Genomic DNA, 16,309 nt, shown 5'->3' on the forward strand with positions numbered 1-16,309 from the left:
TAAACGTTTCCAGCTACCATCTCTCTTCTCTCTAGACTCAATTCTGAAGGCGAGATCTTTGGGAGTCTGGCGTTAATACCTGTACTCCAAAACCTCTACTCAGTAAACACCGTGCCGACGGCCACAAATTAACCAGGGAAACAGCATCCCGTGGCTGCTGGGCGCGGGCTGGGAAAACTTATCACGCATGCGCCTATCCTTTAGGGTCGGAGGCCTCGGAGACGTCTGACAGCTCCACTCAAGCCCGGACCACCCGCCCGAAAGACGCAAGGAGAGCTGCCTCCCACCCCCGCCCCGCGGGCCTTCGCGGCAAGGGGCATCTCGCCTGGCTCCGCTTATCAGGGGCTGCCCTCGGGCCCCTTCAGCCTCCCTCGGCACCCGCTTGACCCCTAGGAAGCCTGGGGCTGCGGTGGGAACTTCGCGAGCTCCCGGGTCTCTGCGCGGATCCTAAGACACGCCCGAACGGTTAGACCTGGAAAGTCGCCGGGAGCCGGCCCCTGCGACTACTTCCGGGTCGGGATCGAGACGACGGTCTCGCCCGGGCGCCGCAGGGCCTACTGGGTAACGAGCCCCTTCCCCTACCCGCGCTGACTTGCGTCGTCGGTATCGCCGCTGACGGACAGGCATCAGAGCCAATCGGGACAAGGGAACCCCGAGCCGCGCGCCAGTCGAACCAATGGCACGCGGCGGGGCGGGGCGGTCGCGGTCGTAGAGCGTCGGGAGGAGCCGCCCTGCCGGGAAGGAGCCAGAGAGAGTCGGCGGCACAAAATGGCGGCTGCGGCCGGGGCCGGGGCTCCAGGGTCGACGGCCCCCGCGGTACCGGCTGGCACGCCGGGCTCCGGAGGCACAGCCCCCGCGTCACAGGGGGTGTTGATCGGGGACCGGCTGTACTCCGGGGTGCTCATCACGTTGGAGAACTGCCTTCTGCCCGACGACAAGCTCCGCTTCACGCCGTCCATGTCGAGTGGCCTCGACACCGACACGGAAACCGACCTCCGCGTGGTGGGCTGCGAGCTCATCCAGGCGGCCGGCATCCTGCTCCGCCTGCCGCAGGTGAGGGAGCTGCCGCGAGCCTCGGGCCGAGGTAACCGCCGCGCCCGCTCCGGGAAGGTTCCCAGGCCCTTTGTTGGCGGAGGGGCCGGAATCGGACCCGGAGCTTGCTTCGTGTGTCTGCCCGGAATCCGGGCCCAGCAATGACCCCCTACCCGGATCCCAACCCCACTCCTTACTGACGTCTGGTACCCTGCTCGGATCACTCTCCTTATTCCCACCGAGAACTCAGCCCCTACCCCGTTCCGTGTCCCCGCCCGGGACCTGGACCCAGCGCCTACCCAAGGCCGGAGCGCCCCTGCTGCAGCCCACCAGAGGTGATAAAGGAGGCGAGGTAGCGGGATGCGAAGAACCTTTGTGGATGCAGAAAACGTTTTAGGTTCTGGTTCTTTATCAGGAGTTTCGCGAAACTCAGTGGTTTTATTTGAGACCCTTGAAGTGGGCAACTGAAAAGGATGGAATCCTTCTCTTGTGCAGGTGGCCATGGCTACCGGGCAGGTGTTGTTCCAGCGGTTCTTCTACACTAAGTCCTTTGTGAAGCATTCCATGGAGGTGAGATTTCCCGTCTTTCTTCCCCACAGAAACGTGTTGACAGGAAACCTGGGTTTGTGGTGTTGCCGATCGCTCAGAGGAAGGAGTACTGGTCTTGGCAATTGTAGTGCTCGCTGTATTTGGGGCGGGGTGTGTTGGGAAGCTCCCTGCTATAGAGGGGTCTCTCCCAAGTGGCCTTTTTCTCCGGGTGTATCTCCTCTGCTCTTAACCGCCTTTCTTCAGCTGTTGGAGACTGGTCCTTGGAACGAACCTCTGTCCCGTCGCTTACATTTCAGCACGTGTCAATGGCCTGTGTTCACCTGGCCTCCAAGATAGAAGAGGCTCCAAGGCGAATACGGGACGTCATCAACGTGTTTCATCGCCTTCGACATCTGCGAGAGAAAAAGTGAGTCCATCAGCGCTGTCATAGACATCCGCCTCCGTGTTTTCTCAGTTATTGTTACACTAGTTTCTGGGACAAAATTTAGGGTGTGGGGTTTTACACTTGTGCCCAGAAGGAGGCCTGGCAGCTGGGAGGTACCCTTCAGATACTGTTAATCAGTGAAGGAACCACTGTCGGCAGGAAGGGGACTGTGGCTTTTGTCCAGCTGACATCGGTTTCCTGGTTGCCCAAGAGGCTGTTTGGTCAGCCTGGATGCTCTGGAGCTGGTTCTAAACCTCAGCACTGTTTTCATTTTGGGCTGGATGAGTCTTTGTTGTGGGTACTTTCCTGTGTATTGTAGGGTATTTAGAAGCATCCTTGGCTCAGGCTTTCCAATGCTCCAGGTAATGGAGGTCCTTTGTGAAACAGTTTTGGCTGTTTAAGCATCGTGCTTCTGTGGGTTCTTTCGATTTCCATTCATCCACAGTGCATCTGCTTATGTCTTGAGCCCAAAAAAGGATGTCCAGTCTTTGTGCGATGAGATGGTGAGACCCTCCAGTCTTCAGTCCACGTTTATTGTCTGTAAGGAAAACAGGGAGAGGGTTATTGAGGCATAAGTAGGTTAGCATGGGGTTTGAGGAAGACTTCGTGGTTTTGTTAAAGGAAGTGAACTTCCTGACTCCATCTGTGTTGTGTGTATGGTAGATTGTCACTGTGGGATTTGATAGACTCTGTTTTGTTTGACTCTTATGCAGATTGTGTGTTTTGTCTTTGTAGAAAACCTGTGCCTCTCCTCTTGGATCAAGATTACGTTAACTTAAAGAATCAAATTATAAAGGCGGAAAGGCGAGTTCTCAAGGAGCTGGGTTTCTGTGTCCACGTGAAGCACCCTCACAAGGTGGGTATGAGGCCCAGTTGCCATGTGAGCCCACTAAAGTGACTGCTGCATTCCCACCCAGATTGGGAACCCCAAAGGATTAAATGTGTCCCTGATTTGGTTTTCCAGTTTATACCTGTACTCTGAAAGATAACCGTTTTGTCATCAGTCTTCTCGTATTATGTTAATTTTAATAGTATATTTTTAAGAGGTGGAAGTTATCTCTCTTAAGTTTGAGCTTTCAGAAATAGTGATAAGAACTTGTAAGAATGAAATTTGTCAGTTTACTGTTTCTTTGTCAACAGCTGATTTTCTAAAGCTGCTTAAGTAATAACTATTTTCTTTTATGGGGGAATTGGAAGAATTCTGAACTGTTTATTTGGAAGTGAAGGAAGACAGTTTTACAGCGTGTATCAGTTGAGCATATGATAGCACACATATCTTCCGTGTTCCCTTCAAACGCAGAGTGCTGTTTTCCTCTCTCTATGTCCCCTTTTTATTGGGGGTTTCCTCATAGCTTCTTTCTCACTTGTGTGACTTTCTGGCATTAATTCAGAATCTTGGTAAATTACTCACCATAGATTTAAGACCTTTTTCTTCATTTGCTGAAAGTATTCTCATGCCATGCCTTGTATAAGTTAGCGGCTGGGGTACAGAAACGTTCCAGGCAGGCTACTCTCACTCGTGGAGAATGTGTCGAAGATGAGAATGAGCCTGAGCCCCAGCCGCGAGCAGCTCAGCGCAGCTAGGTCCTCCCGTGCTTCCCTGGTGCCTGGCTCAAAAGCAGGGAGCACGCACGTCAGCAAAAACTCCCCTCCAGCTGAACTGTGCACCGGGCGTGTGACGGGAGCCAGCCCTGGGATCTAGCACGAGGCTCTTGTTTGCTGCATGGACACCCTCAATATCTGAATTCTGGGTTCTCAAGGTTCTCGGTAATAACTGCCTAACCCGTATCTTCCAGATAATCGTTATGTACCTTCAGGTGTTAGAGTGTGAGCGTAACCAACACCTGGTCCAGACTTCATGGTGAGTTGACCTTCCTTGTTATATGAGACCAGGCAGGGCAGTGCAGGAGTATGTTGATTTGAGGCACCTGGGCAGTGGGTAGTCGGTCCCATGACTTGGTTGTGGGCTGGAATTGTCCAAGTGCCCAGTGTTCCTGCCATGTAAATCCAACCAGATTCCCAAAATATCAGGCACTGGTGGAACGGTAAGGTGACCCTTCCCCCTCCAACCCCCCAGGAGAGCAGTCAGCGGGCTTCCCTTTGGGGGCTGTTGACTAGGCATGTCGGGATCTTTTCCACAGCTGGCAGTGTGGACTTAGTGGTTTTATATCTAACGTGAACTTGCTTCTCACTGCCTCAATTAAGCAAATCGTATGGGAGGAACGGGGTGTAAGGCCTTCCTACAATTTGGGGACTGATTTTTAACAATATGCTAATATACTAGAAGTGAAGCCTGAAGTAACGGTTCAGTGCTGGGTGCTTTCCCATAGAGTTAGGTCTGTAAGGGTCATGTTTTTGCTGCCTGAATTGTCTGGTGCTGTGCTGTGCTAATGGAGAACCTATTTTGACTTTTCTTTTCTGTACTCTTTCAATCAAAGGGTAGCCTCTGAGGGTAAGTGACTAAGACTTCTCCTCTCCTGTCCAAGCGCTTCGGTGCGGGGACAGCGGCCGTCCTCAGCCAACCCTGTGCAGGCTCTCCACCGAAGGCTGGCTCTAGATGGTGGTATGCGCACGATAGTCTAGTGCTGGCCCACTGCTGCTGTGGTTCTCTGACGGTTGTGCTTCTTGTTAATCCTGTCGTGCTTGGTAATTGTATTGATTAGAGTTGATAACTGTCTTGACTTGAATTTTGTCCATTTGAAACTGCTCTACCTGTGCAATAAAGATGCAGTACCTTTCTCTTAAAAAAAAAGCAAACTAGGGGATGCTGTGAAAACTGGCTGGTGGGAGTTGAGACTGTAGTGTGGGTGGTGGTATTTATTTCTGGAAGTCCTGAAGTTGCTCTTTTCAGCAGCTAAGGGTTGACACATTTTTGTAAAAGGTGTGCATCTTTAAATCATTCCATGGACACTGTTTATATTGTAACTTATTTTAAAAATAGTAACTTTAAATATATGTTGTGAGGACTTTTTTTTAAAGGACATAAAAGTTAATGGTTTAATAATGTTACAACTGAGTACTAAATGTTTTTTTCATTAGAACCAAAATAGTTACTGATGGTTGTATTTATTAAATGTTTGTTTACTTGCAACTCTCGGGACATACGGCCTTGGCAGGTTTTTTTGGTCCCTTCTGGGTACCTGGAGCGGGATCTTAAGAGCCAGGTGCTCCTAGTGGGCAGATGTAGAATTTATCACTGAGAAAGCTCTCCATGGGTTCGTAGGTCACCTTCTCCAGGATTTGGGGCAGAGATAACCAGGGTGGGGGGTGCATCAGTTAGGCCCCAGCATGACTTGGCTGCCCCTTGTGGGTGTAGCCTGCTATCATTGGGGTATGTTAGAAGCAATGAATGTATGACCTGTTCAACTGTTCTCTTGTGCAATGAATCTCTGCAATATTTTCTGTTTTCTTGTGTTTTTGCAATATTGATAAAATTAATGTGAGGTTTGACTTTTGGTCTTTTAAATCTTAGAAAAACGTATCTAAATGAAATTGCTGAAAATGTAGCCAGCATTAGAATTCTAACCTTTTAAGAAATGCAAATGTTTTGTATTTTTATATCTTCTAATATGATAGCTGTTAAAAATGTACTGACTGTGATGAAACTTGTAGTATTTTGTTGCTTTTATCTGATTTTATGAATGTTCATTTTAAGACTCCTTATTGAAATGGGACAATTTGGAAACGGTTCTTTGATAAGCCTGAGAAGAGGATTTCCCTTTGGGCACTGAGCCCTCTGCATGATGTTCCCATGCACCCAAGGGAGTTTTTCCCCCTTGTCAAGTGGACTCCCGTGTGGAAGAAGCCACGCTGCGAGCACCTCTTCCAGGAAAAGGAGCGCAAGAGGACGACTTGTCTCAGAAAGGCCCTCGCAGGCTTTGTGCTCAGCCCGTTCATTTGAGTTTGCATGTTTCTCTGCACTGTGGATTTTGAGCATTTAAATGTTCTTAATCAAATATGTCGAGCTGCCACAGTAGACGTCTTTCTGAGGCACTGCGTTTTGCATGAGAGCAGGCCAAAGGTTGAGAGGGAAAAGTAAAGTTAAAGTTGGTTCTCTTTCATAGCAACATGTACTCTCTGACATTCAGCCAGCTTTAAAAGATTTCAGTAGTTTCCCTATCTTCCTATCCTGTATTCAGAAAAAGCAGCTGGGACGTTTCTTCATGAACTTGTGAGAATCACAGGACTGTCTAGATCTTAAGTCCTGGCCGTAGACTAGTTAGTGGAGTAGTGACTTGACCTCGACAGTGCAGACGGGTGTCATGTGCGTGCCCAGGGGTTTCAGTTCTTGCTGTGTTTGGTTTTCAGGAACTACATGAATGACAGCCTTCGCACAGATGTTTTTGTGAGGTTCCAGCCTGAGAGCATCGCCTGTGCCTGCATCTATCTTGCTGCCCGGACGCTGGAGGTCAGTGCAGGGCCACCTGGGGAGTCACCAACCCCAGTAAACTGTGTGCTATGCTTCAAGTTATGTTTACTGGCATCAATAAAAAGCCTACTTGTTGGTGACCATCAGGCTTGTTTTTATTTCCCTGAGAATCTTGTTGGCTATGAAGAATGGTTAATGATGATGGCCTCTGTGTTTACAGATCCCTTTACCCAATCGTCCCCATTGGTTTCTTTTGTTTGGAGCAACTGAAGAAGAAATTCAAGAAATCTGCTTAAAAATCCTGCAGCTGTATACTCGGAAAAAGGTTCTGTGTCTTTTCATGTAACGTGTGCACCTGTTTTTGACTGGAAGCATCTGGTCTGAATCATGCACTCTGGCTTTTCTAGGTTGATCTGACTCACCTGGAGAGTGAAGTGGAGAAGCGCAGGCACGCCCTCGATGAGGCAAAGGCACAGGCCAAGGGCCTGCTGCCCGGCAGCACCCAGGTGCTGGACAGTGCATCGCGGTTCTCGCCTGCCCCCAAACCTGGTAAGCGTCTCCTCCCAGGGGTGGCCCTCCCACCCTGAGTTCTCTTGGATCACATCTGCAGCTAGTCTGAGCACTCCTGAGGGCTCCAGAGTCCCCAGCAAACAAGAGGCAATCTTTGAAGTAAGAACGGAACGCCTATGAAGTCTGTTCTTGTGTTTTCATTAGTAAGGGGTATGGACAGGCTCCTGAAATGGCTCTCATTACCCAGCTCACCCAAGTAGTTTGCCTTGATGAAAGTCTCATAAATCTGGAGGAGTAGATCCTGTTGTCAGATCCTAGAGTTAAGCATGATGCCTGTCCCCAGTCCCGGAGGCCTGGCGAGTGAGACAGGTGGTCTTCCTGCATCTTGAAGTCCTGAAGTGGGCTGGGAGCCAGAAGTCAGAGTTGGCAGCAGCAGTCCCTTGGGAGTGGCCTCACCTTGCTCGGCATTCCTGTTTCTCACCAGAGCAGTTGTTGAGTTGTAACTTCTTGTGATTGATTCTAGTGGAATCCCCCAAAGAAGGCAAAGGAAACAAGCCTTCCCCACTCTCCGTGAAGAACACCAAAAGGAAAGTGGAGGGTGTGAAGAAAACCAAGGCGGACAGTCCGGTGAACGGGTGAGTAGCCACGTGCCCAGATGGTACTGGGGTCGGCTAGAGAGACTTGAGGTCTTAACTATTCTCTGCCCTATTCTCAGCTTGCCGAAGGAGCAGGGGAGTCGAAGTCGGAGCGGGAGTCACGAGCAGAGCTACTCAAGGTCCCCGTCACGTTCCGCGTCCCCTAAGAGAAGGTGTGTGCTGCTTGGGTGCACGGGGCTGCAGCAGGCACCGGGATGTTTCCTGGGGAAGCGGTGTGGCCTTTCCTTGGGGACAGTTGCTCCTGACTCTCAAGTGGTCAGGATGGGTGGTTACCCACCTGCCTGGTGGTCTCCTTCACAGGAAAAGTGACAGTGGCTCCACATCTGGTGGGTCCAAGTCACAGAGCCGCTCTCGGAGCCGGAGTGACTCCCCACCACGTCAGGCCCACCGGGGCGCCCCCTACAAAGGCTCCAAGGTGCGGAGCTACCGAAGATCCAAGGACTGCAAGTACTCTACCCAGAAGCCACACAAGTCCCGGAGCCGGAGCTCCTCCCGCTCTCGGAGCCGCTCACGGGAGCGGGCGGATACTTCTGGAAAATACAAGAAAAAAAGTCATTACTATAGAGAACAGCGACGGGAGCGTTCTCGGTCTTATGAGCGAACGGGCCATCGCTATGAGCGGGACCACCCTGGGCACAGCAGGCACCGAAGGTGAGGGGTGGGGTCCCCGCAGGACTCTGCTTTGGCCCTTGATGTGGACACCTCAGCTGCTGGCCCTGGGGCGTGACTCTTTCTGGATATAGTTGTTGACTCTGGACAGTGTGATGAATTTGGAGATGGCATGGAGAGGCTGGCAAGGTGCCCATTCGTCTGGCCCGGGCCCAGCCCCCAGCTCTTGCCCAGCGCCTCAGCAGCAGCCCTGCTAGATGCAAAGGCGGGGCACGTGTCCCAGCAGCGGGGTTTGGTGCTACGACAGGCTGTCTGTTCACCCCCGAACCCATACTTAATTACGTCAAACCAAGAAAATGACTTTTCGAACCTTTGCCTATATTAGGTTATACTATGTATGTATTTTGCAGTGTTTCATGATGAGAAAATGGCCTTAATAGCCCCTTACTCTGTCCACGTTGTAAATAAACGTGTTTAATACGAGTTAAAGCTATATATGAAAACTGAGAACTTGAACTGTCAGCTTAAAACGTGTAGAGAATTCTGATTTTTAAAATGTGAAGGTAGATCTGTGTTGAAAGTCGTATATTTTTATCTGTGTGATGCTGAGTGCAGGCCACCAGCTTCTAGAGAAGTTTCCTATATATGCATTTTACGTTATTAAATAAACAATTCTCTCTACTCAGGACATTTGGAAAGTTAAAGGGCTTGTCGTTTGTCATTCTCATTGTTTGCTCCCCTGCACAGCCTGCAGCACCGATCTAGCAATGTGTCTGCACTCCCCTCTCTGATCTCATTACTGTGTTGGGTTTTGTACTGAATTCTGTGCATCTGCTCCTCTCTGAGGGCTTGTGAGGCTCTGAGCTGTCTGCTACCAGCATGGTAAATGGAGGGTTTGCAAAGGACAAAGAGCATCACCCTAGAGGGGTCCTCTGTGGGAGTGGGTGAGGACAGCTCGGTGGTGCCAGTGAGCAGGGTGGGTCAGGGCTGTCTCCAAGTGCTGTGTGCACTCTGTGCAGATCAGAGGCACTTGGGGGCGTGTCTATGCCCTGTGTTGGCTCTCTCCAGACCAGCACTTCATGGGTGGAAGGCACTCCCTTCCTGGTGCCAGTGGCCTGGAGAAAGGTGCCTGAAGTCAGTACAGCCAAGGTATGAAAGCAGCAAGGTCAGCATCCAGGGTCCAGGTGGCTCACTCTTAGAACCAAACCATAAAAGCCTGTGGAGGCTGAGAGATAGGCTCCTGGATGGGTTTAGAGACCTTTCAACCTGGGAACCAGAAGCTGCCCCTCAGGTTGAAGGGTACATCCTCTGGAGACTCAGTTATAGAGCTGGGCCCAGATCCTGCAGTTTTGCCCTCCCATTGGCCTATCCTCCATTCTCTGCTTAGCTAAGTTGGGGCCTGGGGGTGGCTAGGCCTGGCCATTTCATACTAAGACTCACTGGAACACCCTCCTACAAGGGCAAGCCTCAGAGGAGGACCAAAGAGACTCCCCACGTCCTTGTCCCAGCAGGAGTTCCTTCAGGTCCATTCTGGGGATCCTGTCCATCCTAGCCAACCTCAGGACAACAGAGCCTTTCTGTGTTACACGGGTTAAGTGGGCCCTCTGAGCCCCTTACCCTGAGGAACAACACTGGGTCTTAGCTCAACCCCATGCTGCTTCTGGTTTTCAGACAAACTTCTCATGGACACAACATGGGAGCTTGTTTGCTTTAAGGAAAGAATATACACTCCACCCATGCAAAAAGCGTCGTATTATCCATCCCACGGTACATGCGAGACGTCCTTCGCTTATCCAGACTAGCAGAGTGGAGGCTGCAAGCCAAAGCGGAGGGGTGGCGGGTCCTAGATATCCAAGTCACTCCTGACGGCGCCCCGGCTCTAGCCCAACACCTCGCACCTGTCAATCACCTTCCCCGCCCCAAGAGGCGGGTTCGGGGGTGAAGACGACGCCCCTCAAGACGAGTTGCTCCGAGTCCGGCTCCCGCCCCAGCATCTGCAATAGTTAGGGCCACTTCCGTCGCCCCCTCAACATCTCCGTCGCCGGGAAAACGCCATTTCCGGCCTCCCGGGACGACTGACCCTTGACTGTCGCGGAGCGACCAGAGTTCGAGCCACGCAGGCGCAGAGGGAACACGCTTGGGATTGTGGTAAGTGTAGTTTTCTAGCCTCCGCGAGGGACAGGCGGAGTCGGAGAGCTGTGGGAGGGGCTGGGCACGGGGGCAGGAGGGGCGGTTCCTCCAGCCGGAAACCGTCGCTTTCTGGGTCCGGCAGGGCCTGCGCTGATTGGGAGTGGGGCGCCTTGGGGCTCTAGGGGGCGCTGGGCGTAGAAGCACGCGGGCGGCCGCGCTCGGGCCGGCGCGGCCTTAGGAAAGGACCGGAAGGTATGGTTTGTTGAACCTCCTTGCGGCGTCTGGGGAGGGTCTGTGTGAGGACGCGGCGAGCGGGCTCCAGGGACAGCCCTGGAGGCCGCGGCTGGGTGGGGCTCGGGGACCGAGACCCGATCGTAGACACAGCGTGAGAGATGGGAGACCCGGGGTGAAGCTGAGGCTCAGGGAGGGCCAGTACCTGCCCAGAGTCGCTCAGCTGGGGGCCCTCGGAGGCAGAGGTTTTGAGGGAGGAAGCTGTACTCGAAGTGGCATCCTCGTGGTGGGAGAGGGTGGCGAGGGAGACCGGGTGCGGGAATCGGAACGAGACCAGAGCCCCCAGAGTGACCTTGGCGCACACCTGTATTCCAGCTCCGCTGATCGCCTGGGGCCACAGCCAAGCACAGAACATGTTTCTGATGCGCCTGACTTCCCAGCTGCTCAGGGCTGTTCCCAGGGCAGGTAAGAAGCCCTGTGGGGGGAGATGGTCGGGATACACATCTGGGTTAGGAGTGTGGAGTTAGCAGCTCGGTGACCTGCACTGCTCTTCCTCACCACCTGGAGGCGGGGCCAGGCCACACAAACAACCCTGTTCAGTCACTCAGTCCTGTCGGACTCTTTGTGACCCCCATGGACTGCAGCACGCCAGGCTTCCCTGTCCTTCACCATCTCCCGGAGCTTGCTCAAACTCATGTCGGTAGGCCATCCAACCATCTTTTTCTCTGTCATCCTCTTCTGCCTTCAGTCTTTACCAGCATCGAGATCTTTTCCAGTGAGTCGACTTTTTGCATCAGGTGGCCAAAACATTGGAGCTTCAACATCAGTCCTTCCAGAATTTTCTTTAGGATTGACTGGTTTGATCTCCTTGCAGTCCAAGGGACTCTCAAGAGTCTTCTCCAGCACCACAGTTCAATAGCATCAGTTCTTCGGCACTCAGCCTTCTTTATGGTCCATATCTCACATCCATACATTACTACTGGAAAAACCATAGTTTTGACTAGACAAACCTTTGTTGGCAAAGTAATGTCTTTGCTTTTTAATACGCTGTCAAGGTGTGCAGAGTACATCATGCAAAATGCTGGGCTGGATGAAGCACAAAACTGGAATCAAGATTCCCGTAAGAAATATCAGTAATCTTAGATATGCAAATGATACCACCTTTATGGCAGAAAGCGAAGAAGAACTAAAGAGCCTCTTGATGAAAGTGAAAGAAGAGAGTGAAAAAGTTCACTTAAAACTCAGCATTCAAAAAATGAAGATCATGGCATCCGGTTCCATCACTTCATGGCAAATAGATGGGGAAACAATGGAAACAGTGACAGACTTTATTTTCTTGGGCTCCAAAATCACTGCAGAGGGTGACTGCAACCATGAAATTAAAAGACACTTGCTCCTTGAAATAAAAGCTATGACAAACCTGGACAACGTATTAAAAAACAGAGGCATTACTTTGCTGACAAAGGTCCATCTAGTCAAAGCTATGGTTTTTCCAGTAGTCATGTAGGGATATGAGAGTTGGACTATAAAGAAAGCTGAATGCTGAAGAATTGATGCTTTTGAACTGTGGTGTTGGAGAAGACTCTTCAGAGTCCCTTGGACAGCAAGGAGATCCAACCAGTTCATCCTAAAGGAAATCAGTCCGGAATATTCATTGAAAGGACTGATGCTGAAGCTGAAACTACAACACTTTGACCACCTGATGTAAAGAGCTGACTCATTGGAAAAGACCCCGATGCTGGGATAGATTGAAGCCAAGAGGAGAAGGGGATGACAGAGCATGAGATGGTTGGATGGCATCACCGACTTGATGGATATGAGTTTGAGCAGGCTCCAGTAGTTGGTGATGGACATGGGTCGCAAAAAGTCGAACACGAGTGAGTGACTGAACTAAACTGCCTGAAGGTCTCTTTTGTACAGTTCTTCCGGGTATTCTTGCCACCTCTTCTTAATATCTTCTGCTTTTGTTAGGTCCATACCATTTCTGTCCTTTACTGTGCCTATCTTTGCATGAAATGTTCCTTTGGTATCTCTAATTTTCTTGAAGAGTTCTCTAGTCTTTCCCATTCTATTGCTTTCCTCTATTTCTTTGCATTGATCACTGAGGTAGGTTTTCTTATATCTCCTCGCTATTCTTTGGAACTCTGCATTATCAGATGGGTATATCTTTCCTTTTCTCCTTTGCCTTTCACTTCTCTTCTTAGCTATTTGCAAGGCCTCGTCAGACAACCATTTGCTTTTTTGCATTTCTTTTCCTGGGGATGGTCTTGATCACCATCTTCTGTACAGTGTTATGAACCTCTGTCCATAGTTCTTCAAACACTCTATCAACTCTAATTCCTTGAGTCTATTTGTCACTTCCACTGTATAATCATAAGGGATTTGATTTAGGTCATACCTGAATAGTCTAGTGGTTTTCCCTACTTTTTTCCATTTAAGTCTAAATTTGACAATAAGAAGTTCGTGATCTGAGCCACAGTCATTTCCCAGTCTTGTTTTTACTGACTGCATAGAACTACTCCATCTTCGGCTGCAAATAATATAATCAGTCTGATTTCAGTATAGACCATCTGGTGATGTCCATGTGTAGAGTCATCTCTTGTGTTGTTGGATGAGGGTGTTTGCTATGACCAGTGTGTTCTCTTGGCAAAACTCTATTAGCCTTTGCCCTGCTTTATTTTGTACTCCAAGGCCACACTTGCTTGTTACTTCAGGTATCTCTTGACTTCCTACTTTTGCATTCCAGTCCCCTATGATGAAAAGGACATCTTTTTTTGTTGTTAGTTCTAGAAGATCGTGTGGGTCTTCGTAGAACCATTCAACTTCAGCTTCTTTGGCATTACTGGTCGGGGCATAGACTCGGATTACTATGATACTGAATGGTTTGCCTTGGAAACAAACAGAGATCATTCTTTCATTTTTGAGATTGTATCCAAGTACTGCATTTCAGACTCTTTTGTTGACTGTGAGGGCTACTCTGTTTCTTTTAAGGGATTCTTGCCCACAGTGGTAGAAATAATGGTCATCTGAATTAAATTCTCCTATTCCGGTCTATTTTAGTTCACTGATTACTAAAATGTCAATGTTCACTCTTGCCATCTCCTGTTTGACCACTTCCAATTTACTTTGATTCATGGACCTAATATTCCAGGTTCCTGTGCAGTATTGTTCTTTATAGCATTGGACTTTAACTTTCATCACCAGATATATCCACACCTGGGCATTGTTTCCACTTTGGCTTAGCTTCTTCATTCCTTCTGGAGCTTTTTCTCTGCTTTTCTCCAGTAGCATATCAGGCATCTTCTGACCTGAAGTTAGTTCATTTTTCAGTGTCATATCTTTTTGTCTTTTCATACTGTTCATGGGGTTCTCAAGGCAAGAATACTGAAGTAGTTTGCCATTCCCTTCAGTGACCATGTTTTGTCAGAACTCTCTACCATGACCCGTCCATCTTGGGTGGCCCTACATGGCATGGCTCATAGTTTCACTGCATTAGACAAGTCTGTGATCCATGTGATCAGTTTGGTTAGTTTTCTGTGCTTGTAGTTTTCATTCTATCTGCCCTCTGATGGATGAGAACAGACAACCCTGTAGTCATCCAGATGTCACAGAAGGTGAGTCTTGGCCTAAGAATGTTAGCAGGGCTTCAGGGGGTTCTGCTCCACAGGCCCCATGGCTGTGTAGGTTGTGTAGCCCCACGAGCAGTAATTAACTGTGCTCTCTTGTCTCCTGCAGGCTGCAATGGACCCTGGCCTGTCTTAGGGGTGCTGGGCAGGCATGCCTGCAGGCCTTGCTATAGCACGAAGCCAACAGGCCCAAGTGGGGTTGCCTCTCTCCCTGGCAGGCGGGTCCACATGGAACTTGAGGAGATGCTGGTCCCAAGGAAGATGTCCATCAGCCCGCTGGAGAGCTGGCTGACCATTCGCTACCTCCTACCCAGACTGGACACTGGGGCCCCAGGGACTGTGTCTCCAGCCCAACTCTATGAGTGTCCGCCCAGTCAGGTGGGCGAAGGGGTCGAGCAGGGTGGTAAGGATGTCTTTGATGCGCCCCAGATGCAGTGTAGAAATGTGCTCAAGATTCGCCGGCGGAAGATGAATCATCACAAGTACCGCAAGCTGGTCAAGAGGACCCGGTTCCTGCGGCGGAAAGTCAGGGAAGCACGTCTGAAACGGAAGCAGGTGAGCATGGCCCTTGGCTGTAACTATGTGGGGTGGCTGGAGTGCGTGGTTATGCCACAGACCTGTTGGTGGTCACTCCCTCTGCCCTCGCAGATGAAGTTCGAGAGAGACCTGAGGCGCATCTGGCAGAAGGCAGGCCTGAAGGAAGCCCCCCCAGGCTGGCAGACCCCCAAGATCTACCTGAAGGGCAAATGAGTCTTCTGTCTCTGTCCTCCTCCCCCGTGACTGCTGATGCCCAACGATAATAAATGCTCTGGGGACTCGGCTGTCCCTACTGGCCGGGACCTTCTTCTGCTTGGTGTGAGCTGTTCTGGGATGAAGGCTGGTACCAGCTTCTGGTATTACAGGAGCCCAAGGCCACTGGGGCAGATTGAGAGCCCCTTCCCCCAGCGGGCCCTGTCCTGGTGCCCTGGCTGCAGGAGGGAAAGCCAGTGCTGTGGGACATCTGTGAAGAGTCACAGCCCTGCCCCTGGTGAGCACACAATCAGGGAGCATGGCACGGGGACCATCTGGGGGTTAGAGAGTGAGTATACCGTTGACCCTTTTTGCAGTCGAAAACCTGAGCAGAGCTTATAGTCAGCACTCCATTTCTTTGGTTTTGGGATCAACCAGCTGTGGCTCGTGTGTTGCTATAGGACCTGATGATTGAAAAAAAAAAAAAAAGAGTGGACTTGCACAGTTGAGGGGTCAGGGAGGCCCTCACTGGGCAGACGGGTGGGAGGCAGCAAAGGCGCCTGTCCTCAGGGATGGTGGGCAGGTCCTGCTCAGCTACAGCAGGGGACCCCTAGCGTGCTGTGAGCTCCTTGGCCTCTGCCACTTTGGGGGGCTCATCAGGAAGGGATGGCCTGCTCTGGCAGGTTCAGGGTTGGACTGGCTGAAAGGGGGCCCTTTATGGAGCTGGGGAAGCCTGGAGCCTTATCCTGAACCAGTTGCCCCCAGGGATTCCAGATTCTGTTTGCGTGGAGAGGAACATGTTTTGTCTAATAGTAGGGGATTAGGCGGGGAGCCTGGGCCTCTCATATCCAGGCTTGGGGGATTGGGTTGCAGGCATGGAGCCTGGTCAGAGTCTGAGCTCAGGTGAGCATAGGTGAAGTGTCTGCCTTGCTCCTGACTGCCATGTGCAAGGAGGGGAAGGTGCACCTCTCCTGAGCCCTGGAGATGCCCCTGTCCTGCTTCGCACTAGGGCTATGGAGATGTGTCTGGGGCCTGGGTTGGGTTCCCTGCAGATCTGGAGGGAGGGGTTGTGCTTGGACACAAGCTTCCTAGAAGTTGCCCTGGAAGGGCACTGATGACTCCAATGCTTCAGTGAGCCTGGTGGGCCCTGTCCTGTGTGTGCCCGCCAGCCAGGTGAGCAGGCTTCTAGCCAAGGGGCCCATCTGGGTCCCTGCCTGTCAGTGGGATGGGCTCATGGAGCAAATGCACATGTTGGATGTCAGGAAGGTGAAGCTGGCCCTGACTTTGAGGGGACCTGAGGCCTTTGGGAGCGCAGGACTGCTTCCACCAGTAACCACTAGGGGGCACTGGTTGGGCTCCTGCCAGCCCTAGGGGTTTTTGCTGAGCACCAGGACACTAGCATCCTTCCCTCTCAGTTTCCTCAGCTGCCGGTGGGGCAGGGCTC

At 51.1% G+C, this 16,309-nt stretch overlaps 2 protein-coding genes across 8 annotated transcripts; both read left to right on the plus strand.

The window, feature by feature from the left end:
* The first annotated feature begins 720 nt into the window (after positions 1-720).
* On the plus strand, positions 721-8,853 carry CCNL2 (cyclin L2). Of its 4 annotated transcripts, none has more exons than XR_003514959.1 (11): positions 721-1,053; positions 1,528-1,602; positions 1,878-1,987; positions 2,741-2,861; positions 3,802-3,866; positions 4,444-6,413; positions 6,595-6,699; positions 6,782-6,923; positions 7,408-7,519; positions 7,600-7,692; positions 7,841-8,853. XR_003514959.1 is itself a non-coding variant. In XM_027565219.1 (11 exons), exons 1-11 carry the CDS (start codon positions 769-771, stop codon positions 8,193-8,195), a joined length of 1,563 nt encoding a protein of 520 aa, XP_027421020.1. In that variant the 5' UTR covers positions 721-768; the 3' UTR covers positions 8,196-8,853. The 4 variants fall into 4 exon arrangements, 3 of the variants coding, with proteins under 3 accessions (XP_027421020.1, XP_027421021.1, XP_027421022.1); XM_027565219.1 differs by having other exon boundaries at positions 6,314-6,413; XM_027565220.1 differs by lacking the exon at positions 721-1,053.
* A 1,552-nt stretch (positions 8,854-10,405) lies between these two features.
* Positions 10,406-14,979, plus strand: AURKAIP1 (aurora kinase A interacting protein 1). Of its 4 annotated transcripts, none has more exons than XM_027565222.1 (4): positions 10,406-10,531; positions 10,886-10,975; positions 14,246-14,691; positions 14,785-14,979. In XM_027565222.1, the coding sequence occupies exons 2-4, from the start codon at positions 10,924-10,926 to the stop codon at positions 14,884-14,886; spliced, it is 600 nt and encodes a 199-aa protein (XP_027421023.1). In that variant the 5' UTR covers positions 10,406-10,531; positions 10,886-10,923; the 3' UTR covers positions 14,887-14,979. The 4 variants fall into 4 exon arrangements, with proteins under 4 accessions (XP_027421023.1, XP_027421026.1, XP_027421025.1 ...); XM_027565225.1 differs by lacking the exon at positions 10,406-10,531 and adding an exon at positions 10,541-10,569; XM_027565224.1 differs by lacking the exon at positions 10,406-10,531 and adding an exon at positions 10,546-10,626.
* The last annotated feature ends 1,330 nt before the right edge of the window (positions 14,980-16,309 follow it).

This window comes from Bos indicus x Bos taurus, chromosome 16, assembly GCF_003369695.1.
Source record: "Bos indicus x Bos taurus breed Angus x Brahman F1 hybrid chromosome 16, Bos_hybrid_MaternalHap_v2.0, whole genome shotgun sequence".
NCBI classification, from domain to species: Eukaryota; Metazoa; Chordata; class Mammalia; order Artiodactyla; family Bovidae; genus Bos; species Bos indicus x Bos taurus.

Excerpts from the sequence above, each read along its gene's own strand:
- CCNL2 (XM_027565219.1), top strand. The coding sequence starts at position 769 with ATGGCGGCTGCGGCCGGGGCCGGGGCTCCAGGGTCGACGGCCCCCGCG. Across the intron at positions 3,867-6,313 it reads CACCTGGTCCAGACTTCATG|GAACTACATGAATGACAGCC; the intron begins GTGAGTTGACCT and ends TTTGGTTTTCAG. Across the intron at positions 6,700-6,781 it reads AGCTGTATACTCGGAAAAAG|GTTGATCTGACTCACCTGGA; the intron begins GTTCTGTGTCTT and ends TGGCTTTTCTAG.
- AURKAIP1 (XM_027565222.1), top strand. The coding sequence starts at position 10,924 with ATGTTTCTGATGCGCCTGACTTCCCAGCTGCTCAGGGCTGTTCCCAGG. Across the intron at positions 10,976-14,245 it reads CAGGGCTGTTCCCAGGGCAG|GCTGCAATGGACCCTGGCCT; the intron begins GTAAGAAGCCCT and ends TGTCTCCTGCAG. Across the intron at positions 14,692-14,784 it reads CACGTCTGAAACGGAAGCAG|ATGAAGTTCGAGAGAGACCT; the intron begins GTGAGCATGGCC and ends CTGCCCTCGCAG.